This window comes from Zea mays, unplaced genomic scaffold (genome assembly GCF_902167145.1).
Source record: "Zea mays cultivar B73 unplaced genomic scaffold, Zm-B73-REFERENCE-NAM-5.0 scaffold_203, whole genome shotgun sequence".
Taxonomy (NCBI): Eukaryota; Viridiplantae; Streptophyta; class Magnoliopsida; order Poales; family Poaceae; genus Zea; species Zea mays.
Window position 1 is genome coordinate 29412 of NW_023366820.1, and position 25040 is coordinate 54451.

Sequence of the window (25040 nt, forward strand, 5' to 3'; positions counted from 1 at the left end):
AGCTTTCATTTTATTTCTTTCAAAGGAACATGAACTAGGTTATTTACGGGAAGTCGTCCAGTCTAGGAGCACTCCCTTAGATTTGTAGAACGTGAACATGAGTGGTAGACTGAACACCCACACAATCTCTATTTGACAGAGCAACACCTTGAACGAAATCAAAATACTAAACAGAGTGGGTTACCGGCTCTACGACCCCATTCCGGGGCACTACTGTAGAGCTCTTTGGGCCTTCCATCTTTCTTTCGTCGTTTCGCACATAGATACAACTGTACTCTCTATTAGAAACTATATAATATAATAAAAATGGAAGTACTTTCGAGTAGTCTTACATTCACATCTTTAACTACTCGTTTTTTCCCGTTGCTAGCTAGCGTCTCACCTTCTTTTCCGAAAACGTAGGAACTAAAGAGGCCGGCCTTCGGCAAAGGGAAAGCGTGAAAGGATTTAAAAAAGGGGCTTTACTAAACTAAACTAATATAGAAATGGAAATCTGATAAAGATGCCTAGTCTGCGCTGTTAGAATCCATTGGAGAAAGGCTTGCTCACTTCTTCATCTGTGAGATACTCGTATTAGAATAATTTAGAATAATGGGATTGGACCTTGCTTCGATCCCCTCTTTAAGAGACTCCAGAAACTCGTTGACCCATAGATGTAATAGCCGAAATGAAACTCTTTTCCTTTACGCCATAGGAACTAGTATAGAATTATAAAAGAGGTCTTTCCTTTACGTCGTAAAGAGAAGCATGTGCCTTCCACCTATCCTTCCACGTATAGCTGGGCTTTAATAAAGAACGCATCGGGCAGCGAGCGGAAAAGAAAGTCGATTGAATCTTGGTAATTGAGTGAAGAAGCTCTCAGCGAAGAACAACCCGTAAATCTAGGAAGTATTGAATCGGGATCCGATCTCTTTTGGTACACTCGAGTCATAAGGTGTGTACAGACAGACAGGCTTCCTTTCGAAAGGCTAGGCACCATTTGGTCCAAAGCTCCTCATATGATGGGTATAGGGTGACGACCTTAATGAATCAAGTATTCAGGTGGCAGAGTTATTAGCTACATAAGCGCTCAAATTCCAGAATACTTATTGCCCTGGCTTCTATGATCAACCCCTGGCACATTTCGGTTTTGATCTGAGGCTATCCTGGTCTGCAGGACCCAACACAAGTATTCATCCTTTCCAATCTGAAAAAGGTGTTGCCGAAAGCTTACCCTCTTCCACACGGATGCTACAGCCGCTATCACTTTTGCAGGAGGGGAATTACAGAGTTCGCCTCTCGACATCTTGTTTGGTAAACGGAATTTTTACCCAGGCGCCCTAGTGTTGCCTAACCGTTCGGCCTCGGATGCGAGATCTTTAGCTACTTGTATCAATTTGCCACAGTGTGCTTAGATACAATGCGCTGGCAGCTGAGGCTTGGCAGGATGGGAGTGAATTAAATTAAGGTCGAGGGAGCAGGAAAGAGTTTGTTATTCGCTATTGGCTTAGTACGGCCTATACATAATAGGGCCATGACGGTTTTGGCAAGGCCTTGAACTTCATATATCCCTTTTTTACTCAATCCAGAATACCGATAAAGTCAGATTGAATCATTTTATCGACCTTTCCTTTGGATTTATTATCATAGGTAGTGTTCGAGATCGCCTCTGTGCGGTGAACGCTCGAATGTAGCTAACATCAGTTTTGTCCTCGCGTGGTTGTGAAGGAGATGCTGCTGCTGGATGGAATGCTTCCGGGGCGCCATGATCCTTCTATCAGGAATAATCGAGGGCACTGACTGACTGCATCAATCATCGCTCAGTGAGCTATTAATTGCCGCCAATAGCGCTTCGCTTGCATGCAAGGCGGCTAATAAAAGCGCCAGGTAGACGCGCGGAGATGCATTTTTAGTACAGGTGGGACAAGCTCTAGGGGAATAATCTCTTTCTTATTTCTTTCTTATTTCTTTCCCATGACGACTAGGAACGGGCAAATCAAGAATTTCACTTCGAATTCCGGACCTCAACATCCTGCTGCTCATGGTGTTTCACGATCAGTATTGGAAATGAACGGAGAAGTGGTGGAACGTGCGGAACCACATATTGGATCACTCCAGTGCGGCACGAAGCCGCTGACGCTGAGTAGGCTCCTATGCCGCTAGCACGGTGGAGTAGCGCGTCATGAGCACCGGGCAAAGGGACGGTTGAGCAACTCAAGCGAACCGCTCTACCTGACTTTGGATAAAGATAGAAGGGAGAAGGTTGTGAAGGTGGCCTCGTTATCCACACATCTGGTCGGAGGACCGACCTGGGCGAGCGTAGGCGGGTCCTGGAGTGCCCGTCAAGGGCGCTAGCGCATACCCCGGGGTGATCATCACCACCTGCACCTCACATCTCGGCACAGTGGAACGTGTAACCCGCCTGCTGTCCAAGTCAACCACTTAATTTCCTGTAATTCATAGCGCCTAACAGAACGTAGCAGCAAGGGACAACCCACCCATACAGACAGCCTGCGGGGAGGATGGCACTACTGGCAAAGACCGTCTGGCGAAAACGCCGCAGGCGCGAAGCGTGGTGGGCCTGCGCCGGGGGAGCATAGGGAGGAAAGGGAGCCCGGACGGTGGAAGAGCCAGGGGAAGCCGGGTCATTTGACGGAAATGGAAGGTCCGAGCAGCTCATTCATTCTTGGAAAAAGAGGGGGGGAGCGGGCCAATGTATCAATGAATAGATACAGTCAACGGTAGACAGACAGCGCTGCCTACACGCGAATTAGCTTCCGAACAAGCAAGGGATTGAGCAACTAGCGCTAGGCGCATCCTCTTGCTGGTCGAGCGGTCTCAATTTCACTACAGGATTTGCGAATGAATGCTGGGCCACCTCAAATGGCGTGAGCCGCATGCGGGGAGACCCGCACGTACGGTTTTCAGGGGGATCCGGCCGGCGCCCACCCGACTAGAGGGACTGAGAAATTAATCGAGTACAAAACTTATCTTCAAGCTTTACCTTATTTTGATCGTTCAGAGGGCGATCGCGGAGTCACTGAATGAAGTCCTCCCTTTCTTTCGGGGGTGCTGACCCGCTGCGAGGCAGATATGACTAAGTGACATATTGAATATGGCGACGACTACAGCATGTCGTAGAAGGAGATAAGAGGTGGAGCCAACGACCCACTAAGACTCACGTATCTACAACTACATTCCCGAGCGGCAGTCAAACGGAGGCGTGAATGCAAGATGCCAGCGGAATGATCGACCGGACAGAGGCTAGGGCTGCTTTCTTCCCACCACGTCCTTCCTTGTGTGTCGGAGATATAAAGCGAGTGCACCGGAAAAGAAGGGGAACAGAGTCGATCTATTCCATGGCGAAGCATCCGAAGCATAACTGCACACTCACACGATCTTTGCCGAGAGATAGGAGCATTCGGTGGAACCGGTGAACTACACTTGCTTCTTGATAGATGTGTGGGACAGAGGGCTCGTGGTACCTGCTGCCCACCCTTCCTCCGCTTTGATAACCGTGTGAACGGAGAGTGGGCAGAGCAAAAGGGAAGGAGGTCCTCATACGGAGTCGCACACTTGAGCAGTGCGGGAGACTGGAGAATGGGTCGAGTAAACTCCCTTAGGGCCGATTAAATCACAGACGAGGTTCTTTATTTTTTCTTTTATATTTGGAGAAAAAAGAAAGGCAGAGGTAAATACTTCGAAGAGGCGGCTCGGTAGGGATGGAATGGTCAATCGTCAAGTCAAGGATGACTTCTTTGTTGGCGAAACGATGGGGGAGAGAAAGCACGCCAGTGATTCTCTGAGCCGGTCTTCATTTCCAACGCCTCGGGAAACAGGTCGAGATAGATGACAGCACCTTTTTATCCTCTTCCTTACCGGGAAGGCGCACTTCTCTTCTTCTTCTGGCCTTCACCTCCTGCCCGGCCCGGAAATAGAACCCAGCCCCCTTTCTGATCCATTCATTTCTGCAAGCAGGCGGGATCCAGAGCTAAGCCCCCCTCCTATTCGAAGCCGGGTGTGGCCTCGCCCTTTTGCTCTTCCTTCGGTTTGGCTCCACGAAGGCGCCGCCTAGACTAGGAGCCCCACTCATATTCAAAAGGCGCCCAGCTTTCAAGACGATGATAATAAGTAGTTAGGCTGCCATTATTCCAATATCATGGAATAGCATGGCCCGGGGCTAAGGTAACTCCAGTGGGAGAGCCGTGTTATGGGTGACCTTATTGCACGGTTCAGAGAGCACTTGTGTATGTGATGCAAGTGAACGTGTACGAAAAAGCTGTCGTAAAGTTTCGTTGTTCGTTCCGTCGTTGACCCTATCTATGTTTCTACGATGGCCCAAGAACACGCTCATTCTTCAGCCGTAGAGAGACTTTTGAATTGTGAGGTACCATTACGAGCTCAATATATACGAGTGTTATTCTGTGAAATAACTCGAATTTCAAATCATTCACTTGCTTCAACTACTCATGCTATGGATGTGGGAGCATCAACTCCGTTCCTTTGGGCTTTTGAGGAGCGGGAGAAATTGTTGGAATTCTATGAAAGAGTCCCGGGAGCCAGGATGCATGCCAGTTTCATACGACCTGGTGGAGTGGCACAAGATCTGCCTCTTGGCTTATGTCGAGATATTGATTCCTCCACACAACAATTTGCTTCTCGTATCGACGAATTAGAAGAGATGTCAACCGGCAACCGTATCTGGAAACAACGATTAGTGGATATTGGTACTGTCACTGCACAGCAAGCAAAGGATTGGGGATTCAGTGGTGTAATGTTAAGAGGTCGTGCGACATGAAGACATTGATAGCAATATGGGGGAAGTTCCCATCAGGCAACAACGGTTCTGCCCGACCCTACAAAAGCATGCATATGTTGTCAGTGAAGATTTTGTGTGAAGCCTTGGAGACGACGTACCCGGGGCTAGGGTGAGCTGAGGGGGGACAGCGTAAGTGAGCGAATGTGTGTAAGCCCAGTCAAAGATTCCTATTCTAGGCGGGCCATCAACCTTCGAATGGTGTTGGTCCTACGGACCGTGAACGGATTCGCCTCTGGCCTCTGGGCACGTCGGAACCGCATGAGTTCACCGGGGTGGAGCACGGTCCGCCAAAATCGGCATAGGTTAGGTGCTATTGATGGAACATGGTAAGCCCATCTTTCTCCATATGAAAGTGCTGCGGGCACATAGAGATGTGGGTAGAGGAAGTCTCAAAAAGCGAAGGCCGAGCTGTAGGTCACGTGACCTGCACCGAAAAGGTGGCTGACTGGGCTTTCTCCTGGATCAAAGCAGATCAGCTCGCCAAATTCGTTGATCGAATCGGGCGCCCCGGAACGTCGAATGAAAATACGTGGTCTTTCTACAACCCTATTTATATGATAGGCCCGGCCCCTTTCCCCCTATCCCTCCCTTATGTTTAGGAGCGGGATCTGCCCAAGAACGACCTGTGGTGGTACGGACTCCGCAAGCGTCCCGCACCCTCTGAGAAAGAAACTCCTCAACCATCACAAGATAAAGAAGTATGACGCTCTGTGTCTGACTCTATTGGTCATAGTTCCTTGCTGTTGCGGCCGGTGCTCGTTTGCGCGCGTGTGAACCACCAGATCATAAGGAAAGATGCCTCTCGGGGCATCTGAGAATGATTCGAGCCGTATGAAGGGAAACTCCCACGTACAGTTTGTTTTGGGGGGGAAGGAGCCCGACAGGGTCCCCCCACTGACTTGGCCCGGGCCTAAGTGAAAGTGAAAAAGTGAAGTGGTGGGCCTACCCATCCCAACCTGGGGTATGCTGGGATTCGCGAAGAGCAGCACCTTACGATGTTCATGACCAATCGGATCTTGACGTACCAGTAGGTACCAGAGGAGATCGCTATGATCGTTACTGTATTCGTATCGAAGAGATGCGACAAAGTGTTCGGATCATTGTGCAATGTCCTAATCGAATGCCTAGTGGCATGATCAAAGCCGATGATCGTAAGCTATGTCCTCCATCACGATCTCGAATGAAACTATCCATGGAATCGTGCGCCGTGTGAAACGTAGATCATCGCCGTTCTTAACCGAGACTCAGGTTAAGCTCCGTCTCGGAACCGTCGTGGGGTTAGGAGTAAAGCATCCCGAGGTTGGCGCATCTCGTTGGGCGTGGAGAAGCATTGGGAACCCCAATATCTTTCTTCGGAGCAGTTTCTTTTCCCGTCCCCTCGCCCCGGCATAGCGCTTCGCTTCCGGTTCTTCGGAAGAATCAACTGACTTCTCCCTTCTTCATTGATCCGGGGGAAAGGGAACCGTCTACCAGTTGGGAAGCTAGACATCAAGGTTGTGGCTTGATGAGGATAACTAAGCTGACACGCCGGAGTTGGCTGCTGGCACAACAGGGTGGTGCCTTACCGCACCGCAGGCGCACGCGCGGTAGCGTTCGTGGTGGTGCTTCAGGATTCCAATGTACTGCGTCCAAGATCAGAACGAGCTTGCCGGCGGACCACTGCCGTCCCATTCTTTAGTGAGCTGGAGCGCTGCCATCTTATCCACGGAAAACGCGTCAAGCTATCGCTTCGGGTCGAAGCACTAAAAAAAGAAAAGGACCGGGAAACGCGGCGGCATAGGAACCACGGGAACCCAGGAGGGAGAAAGACGATGTACGGGATACGGGATCCTCGTAGTAGGCTGGACCAAAATCCAGCCGAGAGAGGGCAGCCTTTAGAAGCAACAGGTTGGGAAACCAAGAGAAGGTCTTATCTTCTTCCCGGCACAAAAAGAGGGATTAGCATTATTGACCCCATGAGAAAGCACTAACACCTTCGGCTCCGCGCACTGGGAAAAGGCTTCCGCGACAGGAAACCGGCTACTAGTTAGGAAGTGAACATAAGGTATCAAGAGGTCCCTCACAGTCAGGTGCGATGCAATTGCCCCCTATTAGTCAAGTACCCCTCTTCCTATTTTGTTTAGGGGTTAAAATGGCTTGATGAACCCTTCCGTTCACACGCACCGGCCCCATTCACTTGCAACTCGTAGAGGCTGTAAGTAAAGTAAACAGTGCCCCACTAAATTCAAAGTGACGGTGGGGTTGAAAGACGAGAGTGCCTACCCCCGAGCCGAGAGTGCCCGCCCTTTCTGTCAAGTAGGCTACTTTTTCCGGAACGCAGTCCGGAATAAGCGTTCCTGTGTATATAGATATCTTCGATGCTGTCATTTCGAAATGTCCGCTTCCTCTTTCACCTCCCAAAAAGCAAAGTTGGCTTGACGAGCGCAGATGAGGAAGCGGGAGCAATAAAACCAAGAATCTCTTTCTTTTCCAAATACTTACTTTATTAAGATTAAGTTAAGGGGCAAAGAGAAGCGCTTTCGCTACTGAGAAAGCGAATGGTCAGCGCGAGGGTTCGACGACTTAGCCGAGCGTTAGCGAAGCGTCATTCTCATATCATAGCGAGGCGCTTCGAGTTAGCGAAGCGCTGTAGTAGCGTCGGAGACTATGTGCTATAATGCTGAACTAAGGACGTTCCGCCTTATCTATAGAAGCAGTCAACTGAGTTCTGAACGAATGGGATCCTTAGTGGGTAATGGCTCAATCAATCTATAGATGGAAAGCCTTATGATGGGAAACTACCACGTTAGGTTTGGAGAGAGATGGGACCTGTTATAGTTTAGGGGGAGCAGATGCAAGCTTTTTCTTTCCATAGCCGGCCAAATGACTACCGGATCATCGGTCTACTCTACCTCAATTCACCATTTCGAACTTTATACAGAAGGTTTTTCCGTACCAGCTCCTTCTACCTATACCGCAGTTGAAGCACCTAAAGGTGAATTTGGTGTCTTTCTTGTCAGTAATGGGAGTAATCGTCCCTACCGTTGTAAAATAAGAGCACCTGGCTTTGCCCATTCACAAGGACTCGATTCTATGTCCAAACATCACATGCCAGCAGATGTAGTCACCATCATAGGTACTCAAGATATTGTGTTTGGAGAGGTAGATAGATAGGACGTAGTCTTGCTCGATCAGGACCCTTGCTTTATTGCGAGCCAAAACAGCTGCGCTATTCAGTTCTACATCTTTTTTTACATTTAAAGAAATGTGAAAATGCAGCCCTTTAGTTTTAGTTACAGATGTGAAAAAAGTAAATATCTCTCTGTCTGTGTAGGTTCGGTTTGTTCTTATCGATCCATTTCTTCGAGTGTGGGTGTCCTACGCTACTTCCGTTCATGTTTACGTTCTCAAAAGACCTTGGAAAAACCAACGCCGACCAAAATCCAAGTCTCCCTTTCTCTTTTGGGAGCAGAGCTGAAAAAGATGGAAATATGTGCTATGTGGAATCACCGTATCTTTCACTTTGGGCTTGACCAAGCAAGCCAGGCGTCTTCAAGAACTTTTAGTTCAACAACGCGAAAAGGAAATCCAATTTCGGTAAGACTTTGTCTGATCTCCATGCGTCTCGTGGTGGCCGCCTTACCCATTTTTCTAGTTCTAGTAATGTGGTTTGGGTCCCAGGGGTCTCTTCCTATCGATCCCCATATTCTGGAGGCAGTCAAGGGAAGTTTCGTACGGCAGGGGGTGCTTACAATTTGCCGGCTCCTGGGGTTCGATATGCCCGTTTTCATTATTATTCTGGCAGCCAAAATATTCTATAAAATACTGTTTTGGTTGTGGGGAATTTGACTATGTCCGGGACATACAACAATATTGTTTTCGATGTAAGGAACCTTACGAAAATTCCAATTGAAAACAATATTGTTTTTATTTATGCAGCTGTTTTTTGAGTATGGGAAACGTCCTCAGTTCTTCGATTCATTTTCCGATCGGTAATATTTCCTGGTGTAGGCATAGGAAACCGAGGCCCACCAACCGTATACTTGTTGGTTTGGTGGGGAAAGAAGAGTGGGTAAGTGGGCTTCTTTCAAGGTTCGTACATATCCTCAACTTCGACCTGCAGAGCCAAATTATCTTACTTTTACCAGCTTATTGCGCGTATTCTGACAAGTGATTCGATCTCATCATCACCATAATTGTCGTTGTCATCTAGATTGCTTTCTTCACAATCCTCGTCGTAACTGGCATATGTTTAAAGAGGGGCCTCCTCTCCTGCTTCCTGCAACAAAAACAACAAGAGAAGTGGAGTTTTCTATCAGAACAAGACTATTACATACATCAAGTATTATCAATAATCAAAAAGACTCTAAAGAGTAAGACGTACATAAAAATCGTCTTCTGTTTGAGAGTCGAATTCAACGACCTTCCGGGCAGTTATACTCGGGTACGGCTTGGAAGGCTTAGCGCCCTTAACCTGACAATTTAAGTTCCCTATTTATTGATTCGATTCCCCATTTCCTGGACAAACAACCAGGGTAGCTACTTGGTGAGTTATACTTTGTACTCTTCGGTGGCTTAGGAAGACAACATAGCATTGATTATGAGTCAACATTTTTCCCATGTTTAAGATAGTGAAAGCTTAAAACATATCTTCTCTTTCCCATCAAGCTAGGCTAGGCAAGGTGCGCTTCCTTTCTGTAAGAAGAGAGTAGCAACGTTGTAAATTCATTGTTCACCACACTCTCTGTGAACTATCATCGGTATTTAGATGTGTAAGAAAAATTACGATTGAAAGCGAGTCAGGTTTAGCTCGTACAGAAGTCCAAACTTCAAAACTTGATAAGAGAAGTCCTAACCTATCGTCCAAAATTACTTGCTTGCGGCAGCTCAAACGAAACTGCATGGGCAATCATAACACCGCTGCTACATTTCAAAGTTCCGGGATCGGTGGCTAAACCTACAGAAAGAAAGGTTGTCCGTAAAAGCGAAGATCAATATAGAGATGCTCAGCAATAGCCTCTTTCCTTTACCGAGACTATTCCGTCTCAAAGTGAATCTGCACTACTTTTGATTTGATTTGATACAGACTGAAAGAAATGCATGCTCAAATTCAAAAACGAACAATCTCTTCCTTGGTGCTGAGATGGGCAGGCTCCTTCGCGACTTCGATCCGTCCATTCTATTCCATCACTACTTCAGTACTTCAGATCTCGTCCGTCGGTAGTGAAAGAAATCAGTTCTCTTCCCGCTCCAGCTCAATAGCATGTGCTTTCCTGGCACTTGGAAATCCGGAACATCTGAATGAGTGGAGTGAACCAAGAGAGGCACTGCTCCAGTGGAGGGTTCATGGCCATACCATAGAGTGCTTTAACTGGAGAGGATTGCAGAAGTGATGAGCCGAATTGTACCAAGCCAATGGCAACCACTTAACCCACTGTTTTGGAGTAGAACTTACTGAGCACCTGAGATACATCTCAAGACACTGATTCATTCACTCTTTCAGTCTGCCCCTCAGTCTGAGGGTGATAGGCAGAGCTCAACTGCAACTTAGTGTCCAATAGCTTGCCCCTCCAAAAGGAGCTAGTGAACACCCTGTCCCTGTCAGATACAATAGTGGCTGGCACTCCATGCAACTTCCCAATATTGTTTAGGAAAGTGGTAGCAACTGAAGCAGCAATGTAAGGATGTTTAAGAGGTCAAAAATGGGCCTATTTGTCTGTCTACCACTACTAATATAAATAGAACAGAGAGCCCTTCCGATTTAGTCCGGCCCTCAATCCATAGATATATCTTTCCAAGCTCCATCAGGTCTATTTGTGCCGGTGCCGGGCTGCCATCTCATCTATGATGAAGAATCTCTTGTCATACCAACTCGTTTACTCGCTGGCACTCAAAGAAATGCAATTGCAAAAGAAATGGTGATTGGTGCGTTGCTTAGGGGGCTTTCTGCTTTCGATGGTACAACCCAAGTCGACTACTTACCATAATAACCAGTGCTGGGCTCTCTCGCGATAACAACCCACTTCGTTGCGCCTTTTTTCTTGATGGGTATGGGTGATCTTTGGGGCGGGTTAGGGTTCCGGATCAGGCAAAAGTAAGAACTAAAAACGGATACTTTTGAATGCTTGGGTTGCTTTGATTGAATCGATTGATTCACCCTTGGCCAGAGAAGAAGATAGGGAATTCCATAGAGTCTTGAGAGTAGAAAGCAGCTGATATAGATGCCACCCCACCAAATAAATCGTAGGTAGAATGAAAGTAAGTGATTACTGTAGTGCCATGCATTTGGGATTACAGTGCCAAGCATTCGTGCTGGGATTTGAGACAGTGCCAATCTCATCTCGAACTATTACTAGCAAATAAATCATAGGTAGAAGGAATCTCAGTGATTACAATTACAGCAGCGCCACGCCAGTAGAGTAGATTCCGTTCGTTCTAGCAATCATGCCAGAACTCACTGATCCATGTGCTCCCAGAAGGAAGGATCTCGTTCCCATAGCATAGCCTATAATGAATGTGGCTTTCCCCCCCATCTCCTATCTATAGCTTCTATAGCTTATAGCTGGAATGACCTATATGACCGGAACCACCTAAACATCTATATGACCGGAACGGAACCTCAACCTATATGTATATGACCGGAACCTAAACAACCTACTGGACTTGCTTTGCTACTTGAGCCTAAGCTATATGATCTGAACCAACCCTATCGGGACTAGATCCTGTCTACGGACTTGATCCTGTCATGTCAACGGACTTGCACTTGCCTGTCAATCTTGACGGACTTGATTGTTTCAATACGTCAATCAATACGGATTCTCTTTCCTGTGGAAATGCTATCTACCTGGAAGGAAGGTTTGTTTCCCGAAGGAAGGAGATGGAGATTCTTTCGCTGGAGAGATACTTTCTCATTGGAGAGGAGATACTTTCTCTTTTCGGGCTCGAAATCTGTCCTGTCGATTTCTCTGATTTAAGGGCGCAAGCACAATACTGCACTCTCCCTGCTTGCTCGCCCGATCCGTCGATCTTCTCGAGAGGAGCAGTTCAAATCACCCTGTACGGATCCATTGGGATCACCTAGAGCCGCGAGTCCAGTTGAGTGAATCCTTTCAGGCTGGATGGATGCGGTGGGCTAGCTCTGCTCTCTTCTCGAAATTGCATATTGCATAGAGTAGTATTGTACGAAACGATATCTCGTAACGGAAGGATGGAAACCAAGAGAAAGAAGACAGCTCTATCTCAGAAGTGAGCTCCGTCTCACAAGTTAGCTCCGTCGACACCTCGAGCTATTCAAACGAGTGTTCAGTCATCAGATCTCAATATCGGGTTGGGAATCTTTCTAGACTAAAAAGTTTCGTTTTCGTGGGTCGGTGTCAAGTCTATCTCTCATGTTGCTCCTCAGAAAACGCGTAGAATAGTAATGTCATTGGCCCACTAGATAAGGATGGGACAAACGCTCTAGTCTATGCGTTAGAAGGCAACTAGTATTTTTGGTTATTTTGGGAGGGAGTCTTTTTCTGTCTTGAGGGTTGGTTTGATTGGAAATCGAAATGCCTCAACTTGATAAATTGACTTATTTCTCACAATTCTTCTGGTTATGCCTTCTCCTCTTTACTTTTTATATTCTCTTTTATAATAATAATAATGGAATACTTGGAATTAGCAGAATTCTCAAACTACGGAACCAACTGCTTTCGCACCGGGGGAACAAGATCCGGAGCAAGGACCCTAATAATTTGGAAGATATCTCGAGAAAAGGTTTTAGCACCGGTCTCTCATATATGTACTCCAGTTTATCCGAAGTATCCCAATGGACCGTCGACTATTTGGGAAAAAGGAGGAAAATCACTCTGATCTCAGATTTCGGAGAAATAAGTGGCTCACGAGGAATGGAGAGACAGATTCTCTATTTGATCTCGAAGTCCTCATATAACACTTCTTCCAGTCGGATCACTTGTTGGAAAAACATAATGCTCACACATGTTCCACACGGGCAAGGAAGCATAATCTAATGAACTTAGATTCTTTTCTTTCTATAGGACTGAGGATCCTTGCCTAGATCCAGAAAAAGTTGGATGCGCCGGAAGCTGAAGCGGAAATGCAATTCTCGGGTGAGGAAAGGGTTGTCTCAGGTACGCCTGGGGCAGGATTGAATCGATGTACCTAAGCTAAACTTATAAGATTGAACCACCTATAGACGGAATTAGGAGAGCTGAGGTTTAATCCAAGACCAGGAAAGCACCAGCTATATCGAAGCCCAATGCCAAGCAAAGCCCTAGACGGAAAGTGAAGAAATTGGCTTCAAGCTTCGCCCTTAACCCAAGATGAGGTGGAGCCTTACCCCGACACAAGGTGGGACCCTCCCATTAGGATAGTGGGCTTAGTCAGACCAACATAGGTTGTCAACCAAAAAGGAGAAGCTCCCGTTATTGTTGGTTTATGGACCTAAGACGAGAGGATTGGGCTTAGAACAAGACCTTTCGGTGGATATGATCACATCTTCATGACAATAGGTGTACACCTTTGGCCTCACTCAAGGTAATGGGTGACCAAACCTAACGAGTCTAAACAAATTGGATCTTATTGTGTGACAAAAACTGAGATTGGGAATGCTTGGCAGGTATTTGAGTACCAGTAAATTAGGGAAATCAAACACATAAAGAAGTTTTCTTTCCAAGCCTGGTAACACCACACTTAAGTAAGTCGATTCAGATTAGCCAACAAGCGAATCCATTCCATTAACTCAGTCAACTCTTTCTGGTAAAAGTGCTCATCATTACTACTATATATAATATAATATAATATAGTAAATTACAGACAACACTCAATGCTAATGAGTGGATCAAGTCATTTACTAGTCAATGAACTGACTAAACCCTGTCTGTTCTGGGAATTGACCCACTTAACTATACTCTTAGGGCAAGCCGCCCTGTGGTAATTAACTCCGTAAAATCTGTATCAGTCTTGAGGCAATTTGGAAATGCTAGACAAAGATATTAATCAGAGTCAGTCAATTCCCTAGCTACAGTTAATATGAAAAATCCCGGGTAGGTAATTCAAACACGCCCCACCCAATAGGTGAATCTTTCAAAGTGTGGGAAATCTCCCCTTTCTTCAATCCTAGAATCGATGCCTAAGAAAAAGGGTATATCTATTAAAATGCTCAACCCATTCATGCGATTCAATCCTCTGCTCTGATTCTATTAAAAAGGAAACACTCCACTAAGTCGTACACACTCCCCAATAAGTCTGGTAATTAATTCGTTCAAATCAATGCTCGGTGCAGCAGGTAATGTAACTTAATCAATCGCAAGCGGCAAAAGAACTCAAACTCAATCCACAATCCGTCTCGCTCGTCTGGGAAAGAAGAGCAGGCTGTTAGGCAAGCCGGCTTTAATACAACCTCTAGGGAAGCCAGGAAAGTTGGTATATACTTTGTACCAAGTACCAAACTTTTGAAACAGTTTGAATCCAATAAGGAAGAAATGAAAAAGCTAGGCCGAAGGATGAGATGGCATTTCAAGAGAATAGTCGATCAGTATGGCAGGAAGAGGTCTCTTTGTCAAATCCTCTATCATCTAAAGCTGGGTCAGAAACTTCCTTTAGGAGCAGAAGAATTTGCAGGCCGTAGGACAAAGCTTCCATTCTCGAAGAAACTAGCCAAGTTTGAAAACACTTAAGAGGGCTGGGTATTGAAAGAGTCTGGCAGGAAGAAGTATAGTACCAAGCGGCAGTAAGCCTCGATTCGAATTAGCAGAGAGGTCAGTTTTAGGAGGTCGGTGTCCAGTGGAGTTCAGCGAGAAACTCAAAGTAATACATACCTATTTGTTGCGATGTGATTGCTTCGCACCTTTCAATATTTCTTTTACTTCTAGTGCTATCTTCCATCCGTTCCAGTTCATGGATCTTCTTCTTGTTGTAGAACGAGAATTGGATTGATTCCTATAGTTTAGTTCTCTATTTGCAAATTCATTACTTAATAACGATCTTATAGGCTTTGTCTCAGGCAGATCTGGAGCGACTGGATTGAACAGAAAGTACTCTCACACTATAGAAAAAAGTAAAGTCCACTAAAAGTACATGCACTCTTTTCTTACACTTATAGAGGTTCGAAGAAATGAGTAAAAGGTAGACTAAGTGATCAATCAAGATCTTGTCTCAAAACCTACTCTTAGAAGGCTCATTCCAGCAGCCTTAGCACAAGCAAGTAGACCGTCACAAAAGAGAATGAAATCAAAACCGGAGAATGAAATGCTTTACTTATAATACTAAGACAACCAGGCACTTCACTTCAGGCTTTGATCCGCGACTTACAGAACTGTTTTGCCTGACATTCAATCGTTTTCTTGTCTTTTTTTCTTCCCACTACTATATATAATATAACCTTTAGATTTTATACTCCATCCAACCACTCTCTGTTCCATTTCTCATTCCTTATTCCTGAAAGGATAGGTTCTTTATTCCAGCTGTTCGTTAGAATCTTAGCTCGAATTCAATGTTCGGATGCTCCATCCTTCGCGTCCAATCCCTGTCAGGAGGGGCAGCTTCCTCGAGTCCGGTCTCGGAAGCTGGGGCAAAATAGGCCAGTCTATCTGAGGGAACGGGACCTACAATCAGGATCTCTTCCGCGGATCTCTTGCCTTGCTTCTTGACTGGAACCTGGCACTTTTAGCGTGCATCTAGTCTGCATATCCCTTTCTGCAAATCTCTATTAGCTCTGCTGCAGAAGTGGAATGTGAGCTTGGGAATACCCTTCCGGTTTCCAGAATCCTAGCTTGATTTCTTGCGTTTAAAGGCAGGCTTGACCAACCACATCACATAAGCCAGCGCAGCGAGAAAACTGATTCTTCCACGGGATTCCGCTTCCTACGAAACATACGTTTTACGAATTAACGGTTACCAGTAGCGAGCGATCCTTTCCTACAAGGTAAGGCCATGGACAAAGGTTTTTTATCTACCCCAGCGGGGGCAGTTTTAGGAGTCTTTTTTCAATCCATCTTACTTTGAATCCGGGCTCGCCTTCACTCGGTCAAGGGGTTGCCCTTTACCTCGTTCCGTGGTCCTTTATCCCCTCCTTGCTTGCCTAGTTTTATTCCTTTCCGAGGCCCAAAAGCCAAGCATCACAATCAGAGGGTTAATCCTCCAACCAGAACCAACTTAACCTATGGATAGTCTCCGCCGGCCTAGGCGGAGATGGCCAACTGATAGATACTTATCCTGCCCAGCGGGTGCTACTTCTCTTCTTTCTCCTATTTGCTTTGCTTGACGGTGAAACCTATCGATCATATCCGGAAGTTGCTTAACACTACCCTCGAATGCAAGTCAGCTCTTCGATTCTCGAGAATCGGGGTGGGCCAGGTGATTATTTGATTTCCAATATGGATATAATGATGTGTAAGAACTGCACCACCGATATAGCACCCTTCCTCGGACTAAGGATATTCGTACTCCCAGTGCTCTTGCTTCCTTTGCACCCCGGCTCCGAAGGATCAGTAGGGAGGACTCCGGATGCCAGTATCGGAATGGAAACATTCCTCGAATGATATGATGGTTGTGATGCCCCGTTCGTGATACCCAGGGAAGGGGACTACATCATACTTCTCTGATCCAGTCCTTTCTTTATTGACAATATTTATTAGTTGACCACTTTACTAGGCTTTCCCTAACAAAAGTATTCCGAGTGACCACCCTATTGTCACTTTACTGTCCAGTTCGCGAGTCCCACTCACTTATTTTAGTCAAACCGACCCTAACTAAAACTAAGTTAAGTATAGTACTTTTCTCAATGCTGCCCGCCTCTCATCTGTTTTCTAATCAGCTTCTATCTTCTGTTCCAACCAAGGAAGCTCTTCTATTCAACCGGTTCGTATCGCCAGGCCCCTCAGGGGGTACGGTTTATCTAATCACACTGCTCGCTACTACAGGGATTCCTTCTCCTTGCCGAGTTGCAGGTGTTACCACCCTAGATATTCTATTTATTATTTGTATGCTGCCTTCTCTCCTTCATCTGGATTTTTGAGATGATTGTTATGTTAGTTCTTCCTTCTATGTTGTAAGGTGCAATCTCATCCGATGTTTGCCAGTTTGCCCGAGTCTTCCCGATTCTTATCCAGCCCAGCTAGATTGGACCAACATCAGCGGTGCTTCTATTAACCCTTGCTTCTCTACTATTCTTAGGTCTTAGGAGAACCCTATCTTCCATATTCCTAATCCTCAAGTACAGTAGGCCGCACTCTTCGATCCTTTGGTCCTAGAACACCTTTTGTCGTAAACTATACTCTACATTCCCCCTCGGTCTACTCCGCCAAAGTAGCGACAAGATTCAATTGCTGGTTCGATTCCAGCTCGCTATCCGACGGTTAATCCTTTAACCAGAGATCAGCATCCAAGGGTTATTCCTTGAACCAGTGCTTCCTATCGAATCGATCATTCTTTACTTACTTTATTAAGATTAAGTGGGCATCCCTCACTGAAAAGAGAATCAAGCAGGAAAACCCTAGGACGAGGGATAGTGATATTCCTTTCACCGAGCAAGAAACCATCTCTTTCTTTCACATATATATATCTATTTCAAGAAGTCCAATCCACCACTATCAATGGAGCACTCTACTCTATACTATTACCGAGTGAAGATTTCATCGGATCCGGCTTGCTTTCATTGAAGGACAAGAGCGGATAGTTCCCTTCCCTTTCTTCGATGAACCCTTATCTTTCGATAGAGAAGTACAGCGAGATGAACGATAAGTCGAACGACAGAACAACCTGATGTTACTGCATCAAGTAATTCAGATTGTCATATTGAGATTTTTTCCTTTTTTGTACTTATTATTCCAAGCCAAAAGGCTATGTTCTCCCCCATACAGCTCGCAAGGCTCATAACCTAACTGCTCTACTTACTTAATTCTTAATTCAGAAATTCAACAACCCTCCCTTGAAGGGCCAAAACAACAGCAGAGTAGCAGGTCAAAAAGAGAGAGAGAACTGAAACCGAAGATACTTGGGTTGGGAGAACTCTTCTACAGTACTCCATTAACAGAATAAAAGTATAGACCAATCAGCCTTCCTTATTGTCCAAGATCATTACTAAAGTGTTGGCCAACAGACTAGTACCAGTGGTGGATAGGAGAGTAAGTCCCAGACAGCTAAGATAAACTCCCGGGTAGTGTTGTCACTGCACAAGAGGTGCGTAACAGGTGTAAGCAAAGAAGAGAGCATAACACTGGATTTAGAAAACGAGCATATGATATGGTGAGACAACTTTCTCTTTTTTGAGGTGAGATGCTAGCCAGCCCTCTATTCATGGGTGAGATATCGACTTTACAGCGTTACCACGTACCAAATCGTTCACTCTATCAGGCAGCCGGAAGTGCATCTCTTCTTTTTGCAGGACTTCTTCCTAGCTCCGTGGAACGAAGAGTTGGAACGAATAGTAGAATGTTGGGCAGCAGGAAAGACTAGTTACAGAAAAGCCAGCCCCAGTTCATTCTGGCTATTGCATCCGTGGAATGCATAGTTAGCTCCGTTTTCAAGTCCCACCCTACCTACTTATTAGCTTGCCCTGTTTCTAATGCGCTGTGGACCTTGCTTGTTGGCTTCGTCGACCAATTCAATTCCTTGTGTCGGCTCCGATCTAACTAGTAAGAAGAAAGATAGATATATAGAATTGGGTGGGCAGAGTTGGCTTGCTTCCAAGAGAATAAACACCTGGCGACTCGAAAACATGATGCGCTAGGTTTCGATCAGTTAATCGAGATAGGCTGTACTTTTCATTCGATTTTGTTACCACGTGCTTTTCACTTCATGATCATGGCTCATTTTCCTAGAACACCACAAAAAATCTCCCTACCAGTTTTATGAGAGTGCTCAGTCAACTTCCTATAAGAGTTCTGCTTTTGCTAATCAAAGACAGACATCAATCCCTCATCCTACTCTGTCTGTCAGTCGGTTACTCAGTTCTGTTAGCTACTCACGTGTCTATACTAAGCTAAGATATTCCTCATTCTTGCACAGGACAGGACAGGAGAGGGGATTGCCTTAGCTACCGGTACCGAACTCCGATCAAACTAAAACGAAAAGCTTAACCGATTCTTGTAGAGTCCTTAGCATTAGATAATGCATGCGCACACAAGAGGAATGAACTTGCCTTCTAGTGATTTGGAAGGATTGAGTCGGCTGCCCCCAGCCTCGCCCCGCATCGCCCTCCGGGGGTAGTTACGCCAGTGGAACCAACTCACAAAGCAGCCCAAAAGCAGGAACTTTTCTTGATTGAATTGGTTTAAAGGTAATTCATCAATCCTTAAATTATTCCAGGATTCTTTTGGGATGCTATCCACCCTTTGATTTACGAATTGGCTATAATATTTACTCTGGATCCCTTCCAGCTGCAAGTCAAGAAGGATCCTTTGAAACATTTTAGGATTATACTCACAATTGGTTTGGGGGTTTCGTATTGCATTGCCCGCACTATCCATATCCTGGAACAGGATTGATTTGGCCATGGAAAGGGCCAGCTAAACGCCTAAGCTCTGAAAGTACGGATTGCTTCCCTTCATAGATTTTATTAGTTAATTTGAGAAGTTCCTCTGGGCTCCTGGTCCTTTCCAGATACTGCAAACTCAAATTATGAAATATGAGATCCCTGCTACTCAGAGTCAGAGACCCGAAAGGACGTGGTGGACTCCCTGGTTCCCCCTCATCTGCAGGAGAAATTGAAGAAGGTGCAGCCCCGCCCCCTGCGGAGTGACTCGGGGCCGGCGGTGGAGTAGTACCTGACTGGGTCGAGTAGGCACCCTCCTCAGGGCTAAGTGGCGGATCTAGAAAATAGTCTGAGCCGTCAAGAACTATTTCAGGGGGCAGACCCGAGTGCTCTATTGGAGCTTTGCCCTTGCCCTTATCTTGGGCTTGACAGGTAGACTATAAAGAGATTCAGTACAGCAAGCCTGACACTCATATTTATTAATATAATGGGGACCCAGAGAAAGATAATAGAGAGCCATCTGCCAATAGGCAGAATAGATTCCACACTCACTTCAGATTCTGGGTGGGTAAAGGGAAACGTGATCTCTATTCTGAGAGGGAGCGCGGTCGAGCATAGACTCGGCAACAACCAATACATCCAATACCACAGTAGGCCCACGTACTACAGCTTAAATGTACTGTATGTGCCATCATAAACCATTTCAGTCGTAGTACCTAACCTACCAGGCACTTGTTTGCCACCAAGATAACCTAATTAACGTGAAACCAACTGTATTTCCGCTGTAGTACCTACCAGGCTTGTAACCAAGCTAAGTGAAATTGAAAAACATTTTCGCTGTACTACCGCTCGTGTAACCGACGTAATCGGTCTTAAACACCTATAATATAAGGAACTCGTGTACAACCATAACATTTATATATTTCACAGGTGTACCACCGTAACCAATTTCACTCGTGTACTACAAAGAAGAAAAGAAAAAAAGAAAATTATAGCTTTCTTTTTTTTTGGTGCGTGCTTTTCGCCTGCCTTCCCGACCACGGATAGGCTACGGGGCTTTGCACTTCGGCCCCTGTGAATACCACATCAAGGTGACAGGATTCGAACCTATGGCCCTCTGTACCCAAAACAGATGCGCTGACCCCCTGGAGGGATGGATCCAGGGGATAGAAGGTTTAGCACGGTATCACCTAATGTTGATTTTGTTGAGCTAGCCAAACAAATGAAAATAGTAACTGAAAATATAGATCGACGGAGGGAAATGATAAATAAACAAGTAGCCTTCCATTATGCGGTAAACGTTTATCATGTAAACTCCGTCGGGGGTATAGAAGATATCGAACAATACAGCGAAATCCCTCATGTTTTAATAGGCTGCGGTAACACAATCAGTGCTGATCCCTACTTCGGAGACGAAGATGATTGTTCTCTCATGTGGGAGAATTTAGTTTGGGCAGGTTTATACGGTGATGGAATGAAAACCCCTTTGATTGATTCTCACCCAACCAATCGAACCTATATTGATATTATCGCTGATGGTGTCGATTTTCATGAAGATAATAGAAAAGTAAGAGCTATCTTCAAAATCATTGATGGAAAAATGTGTGAACTATGGTGGCTTAATGGGAGCAAAGAGAATGATAGTATTTGGACAGTTATAGAGAACTATAAAACATTTTGTGAAATGAATGATCCTTGTGTTTATACACAAGAATTCAGAGAGTTCGTTCGAGCGAGAAATAAAAATAATTCTGATTGGCCTTTTATTCTGGAGTTCTTTCATGCCAACCTATTTCATACCAATATAGTAGATGTAATGTATAATATAATTAGCAAGGACGTCAGGCTTCAATACGTTTTGAATTTCCCATCTTTGACGGTTTCGTCACCATATAAAAATCAGTCAGTGATGGATAATGCTGACTTGGGAAAGAAAGTACTATTTGCACTTAGCGTCACATATATGCATCATGTGTGCGCTAAATTTTTAGAAGGTGATCTATATTTCCGGAATGATATTGATAAATATCGGGATAATCCTTTCATCCCATTTATACGTTGATGGTAATATATTCGAGGGGAAGATTTGCCTTAGCCAATCAGCTGGTAGAGCACACCTTAAGGATGTTTATTAGATGAGGAAGATCGTTACGTTACTGAGCAGAGATATTTTGAGTTACTTGAGATACTAGTCTCACCTCAAACTAAGCATCCAATTGTTTTTCTCTTTAACAACGAAACGAGGGAGAGAAAGACTTTCTTCTGGGGGGAAGGCAGGCTTCTCGGTGTGAGAGCTAAGACCACGGTCCAGAGTGGTGGCTGTAAACTCCACATAGAGCTGTCGACTATAAGACTGCAGTCCTGAGAGATGGCGGTCTCTCTCGGGAAACAAGGCTCATTTATCTCTTCTTTCTTTTGGTATGATATTTTTGATACGAGTTTTCTATAAATACTCTATACCAGAAATCACTATCCTCAGGGATGGGATGGAATCTTGCTACCGGCGTACCTGATTGATAACTACGCTCATAGCATATACGTCAATTCATGGAATCCGCTCTGGCTCCGGGAACGAATCCATATATATAATATAGGAAAGCGCCTATCTATGGGTTGGCGAGGAAGACTGTCTTCGGGGAAGAGAGGGTTTCGAGTAAGAGAAGGTTTCTCTGCGTATAGGGTTTCTCTGCATAAGTAAGAAAGGGTTTCTCTGCGTATAGGGTTTCTCTGCATATAAGTATTATAGGAGCGTATAAAGTACAGTATTATATTATAGGAAATGAAAAGAGCTATTGTATTGTCTGGTCTCTTGTTAATTAGCAAAAGAAGTTCGATTGGAAGGTGCTTATGTGACTTCTCTGTTGATACTATCTGTTCACGTGATTAACTCACATAGAAAGTAGGCATATGCTTACTAAGTTGATTCCCTTCAATCTCTAGCCGTACGTACAAAGTATACTAGGGATAAAAATAGCTCTCTACCACTACAGTATTGAGCACTAGGGTAGGAGTTTCAACTCTAAAAAATGAAATCCCCACCAACCTTCAAATATTAATTTAATAAAGTATAGCAATCATGACAACCGATTTCAACCGTATGAGGGATTTGTATTGTAAGTTCGAAAAGTTTGTATTTGACAAGAGAGGTGTATCTAATATATTCCAAGTACCGGATATTGAATGTAGTACATCAGTGGAATCTGTAAATAGAACATTATTGTGGAAAAGTAGTGGGTTTATATAAGAAGTTATTATCTAATAATAGTATTTCTAATAGATCAAATGATATTATCTCTAATGAGATTTTCTCTAATGGCCCGTATATATTCAAATCGTTAAATGATCAACTAGCATATCATAGTAAGTTATATATGGATTCATTAACTAATAAAGATTTCATTCATCAAATATCATATGAAGTTTATGATCCTGGGTGCAAATTATCTTTGGACATCTCCTATTGTCAGTTTTAACGCAACATTAAATAAATGGAAGTTTGATTCTTGGAAAGATTTGCTATCTTTAAAACAATTTACACCCGGGATAGATGATGGTAATAAGTGGTTAGAAACAGTGTTATGGCCAGCCTATAAAAGTGCATTATCAAAGAAATATTTTTTCATATCCAATAATTTAACCAATTGTTTGATAAAAATGACAAACTATATCAATCATCTATGGATGGAGGAATCAATACTGTATATGGTAGTATTTTCGCACTTGTCAGAGTTGGTTTTTTACACTACAGTTTGGTACAAGTTTATACCTTGTAATATAGATATTCAACCAGATCAACTGCTTTATATGTCGTGGGATTACTTTCTCAATGAGAGTGCTATTGTACAAGGGTATACTAAGATAACACTGCAGGAAACTCAAGATATATCAGATATAGTGATGTCAATCCGGGGAGATACTCCTTTTACCTTTGATGAGAATAGTTTTAACAATATGGCTATGTTGAAAGAGGTCATACCACCAGAGGAACCAGCAATACAAATACCTATGGATAATATAGACAGAAAATGGAGAGTAGGGGTTAGTTTAGGTATCGTAATAGCATTCTGTGTTGCTATTGGTGTATTTCCAGACTAAACAACGAGAAGGAATCCACTAGCTCTCTTTTCCACACATGCACTGTCAATTCGATTGCCAAAGAGTGATAAGACAAGTACCTTCGGCAGCTATCTATGGATGCTTGCAGCCAGGTCTGCAATGAATGCATGCAGCTAAGTAAAACTCCTGTCCTACAAGGCAGCCATACTTTACCTGAAGTCACACTGGGCCAGGTTCCGTCTTTAAACACTTGCCCAAAAACCATCTCAAAATCTGAGTGAACTATCCCAATACCTTGCTGGAAAGCTGGAAACTTCAGTTGTATAGGTAGAGAGGAAAGATCAGCATAGAAGTGATGTTCAGTAGATATAGAAGTGATGTTCAGTAGATGCCGAGTAAGTTGGAGTTTTCTGAAGTGCTTGTTGGTAGTTCTCCCTGCGCTTGAATTCAAAAGCTTATCCCATCTTTTCTGTGAAGAAAACGAAATAGTCAGGCGGGGTCCCTGTCTGCCTAGTAGTACTATCTTTAGTTGTGGATTTTGTTTAAGATCTTCTTCCTTTTATTCCTTGAACAACAAGGATACGGAATTACGTTATTAGTACTTCGGTTAACGTGTTGTATGTTATTGTGACAAATAAGCGAATAAGCATTGATTGAGAACTAGTTTGCCCAAGGAAGGCCTTTGCTCTCGAAAGCCTATTCGTCTATGAAAAACGAATCCCGTGTGACTGATCTTTACTAGTACCTTCTTTTGGCTAGCCCGTTTCCACTACTTTATTTACTAGACTCAATGCCTATGTTCTGGCTATCTGTGAATGCTTTTCCCTGTGCTTCTGTTAGGCACATTGTTTTCCTTTACTCTCTATTTGGCCTTCGCTATTTGATTATTCTCTATGGTCTCTGAATTCCGATCATTCACTTCAAGAAGCAGCTCTTCTATTAAATGAAATAAAATGAAATAAAAGTAAATAAGGAAATCCCCTTTCGAAAATGAGTTTCCGCAGTTGTTAGCAGAATTAGTTGCTTGCTTCTCGTATACAGAGGCTTACAAGATAGAGCTGACTTGTCGTTTAAACAGTGTTAATTGAAGTTAGCAGATTGCTTTCTTGCTATAAGACTGACAGGAAGAAAGCAGAATTACAGCTAGTTCTCTGAATTCCATCATTGCTAAGTAGTTGCAGTAGTTTTAGCAGGAAGAGTTCAAGCTTGCTACTCGCTTACCGGATATAAGATTGAAAACTCACTTATCAGTATTAGATTAGGCGTGTCCCTGGTATGGAGCTGTCGTATCAGCAGTCTTAGCAGTGAATTACAGATTTAGAGTAACAAATAGGAATTCTAGTCGTGATTCTAGTTTTCAAGAGTATTAGCAAGCATTAGTCGTATCCGAAGCAGCTACAATTCTTGCAAGCAGATTGAAAGTAGGAATTTCGATTTGTAGCCGTGATATTTCTTTGTTGTTTATATTGTATTAGCTGCTCCCATATAAGTAAGTAAGCCAGCTATCGGAATACAAGAAGTTATGCCGTAAGCTTACTTATCGTTTACATAGTTTTATCAAGATAGAATAGAAGAACTCAAGTCCAGTAAGAAGAATAAAAGCTGTGATTAAGCTTCTCGGCTCTCTGTCTTTTAGTAAGCAGACGAGTAAGCAAATAAGGTTTCAAGACAAGCATTAGTAGTAGGGGTATTAACTCTTGTATTAAGCAGTAGTTTCCCTTGTTTTAGCCA

At 44.3% G+C, this 25040-nt stretch overlaps 2 protein-coding genes across 2 annotated transcripts; both read left to right on the plus strand.

Annotated features, from left to right (window-relative positions):
- The first annotated feature begins 1934 nt into the window (after nucleotides 1-1934).
- LOC118474049 (NADH dehydrogenase [ubiquinone] iron-sulfur protein 2) lies at nucleotides 1935-20223 on the plus strand. The gene is made up of 5 exons (XM_035963688.1): nucleotides 1935-2096; nucleotides 2934-3002; nucleotides 4300-4765; nucleotides 5754-5997; nucleotides 7689-20223. The coding sequence occupies exons 1-5, from the start codon at nucleotides 1954-1956 to the stop codon at nucleotides 7949-7951; spliced, it is 1185 nt and encodes a 394-aa protein (XP_035819581.1). The 5' UTR covers nucleotides 1935-1953; the 3' UTR covers nucleotides 7952-20223.
- LOC118474048 (putative ATP synthase protein YMF19) lies at nucleotides 12299-20224 on the plus strand. The gene has a single exon (XM_035963687.1). It carries the CDS (start codon nucleotides 12328-12330, stop codon nucleotides 12787-12789), a length of 462 nt encoding a protein of 153 aa, XP_035819580.1. The 5' UTR covers nucleotides 12299-12327; the 3' UTR covers nucleotides 12790-20224.
- Nucleotides 20225-25040: the final 4816 nt, after the last annotated feature.

Bases quoted from the DNA above. Each gene is read 5' to 3' on its own strand.
- LOC118474048 (XM_035963687.1), top strand. From the start codon at position 12,328: ATGCCTCAACTTGATAAATTGACTTATTTCTCACAATTCTTCTGGTTA.
- LOC118474049 (XM_035963688.1), top strand. From the start codon at position 1,954: ATGACGACTAGGAACGGGCAAATCAAGAATTTCACTTCGAATTCCGGA. The intron at 4,766-5,753 runs CGTGCGACATGA...TACCCATCCCAA, and splicing joins GTGGTGTAATGTTAAGAGGT to CCTGGGGTATGCTGGGATTC. The intron at 5,998-7,688 runs CGTGCGCCGTGT...CGGTCTACTCTA, and splicing joins AATGAAACTATCCATGGAAT to CCTCAATTCACCATTTCGAA.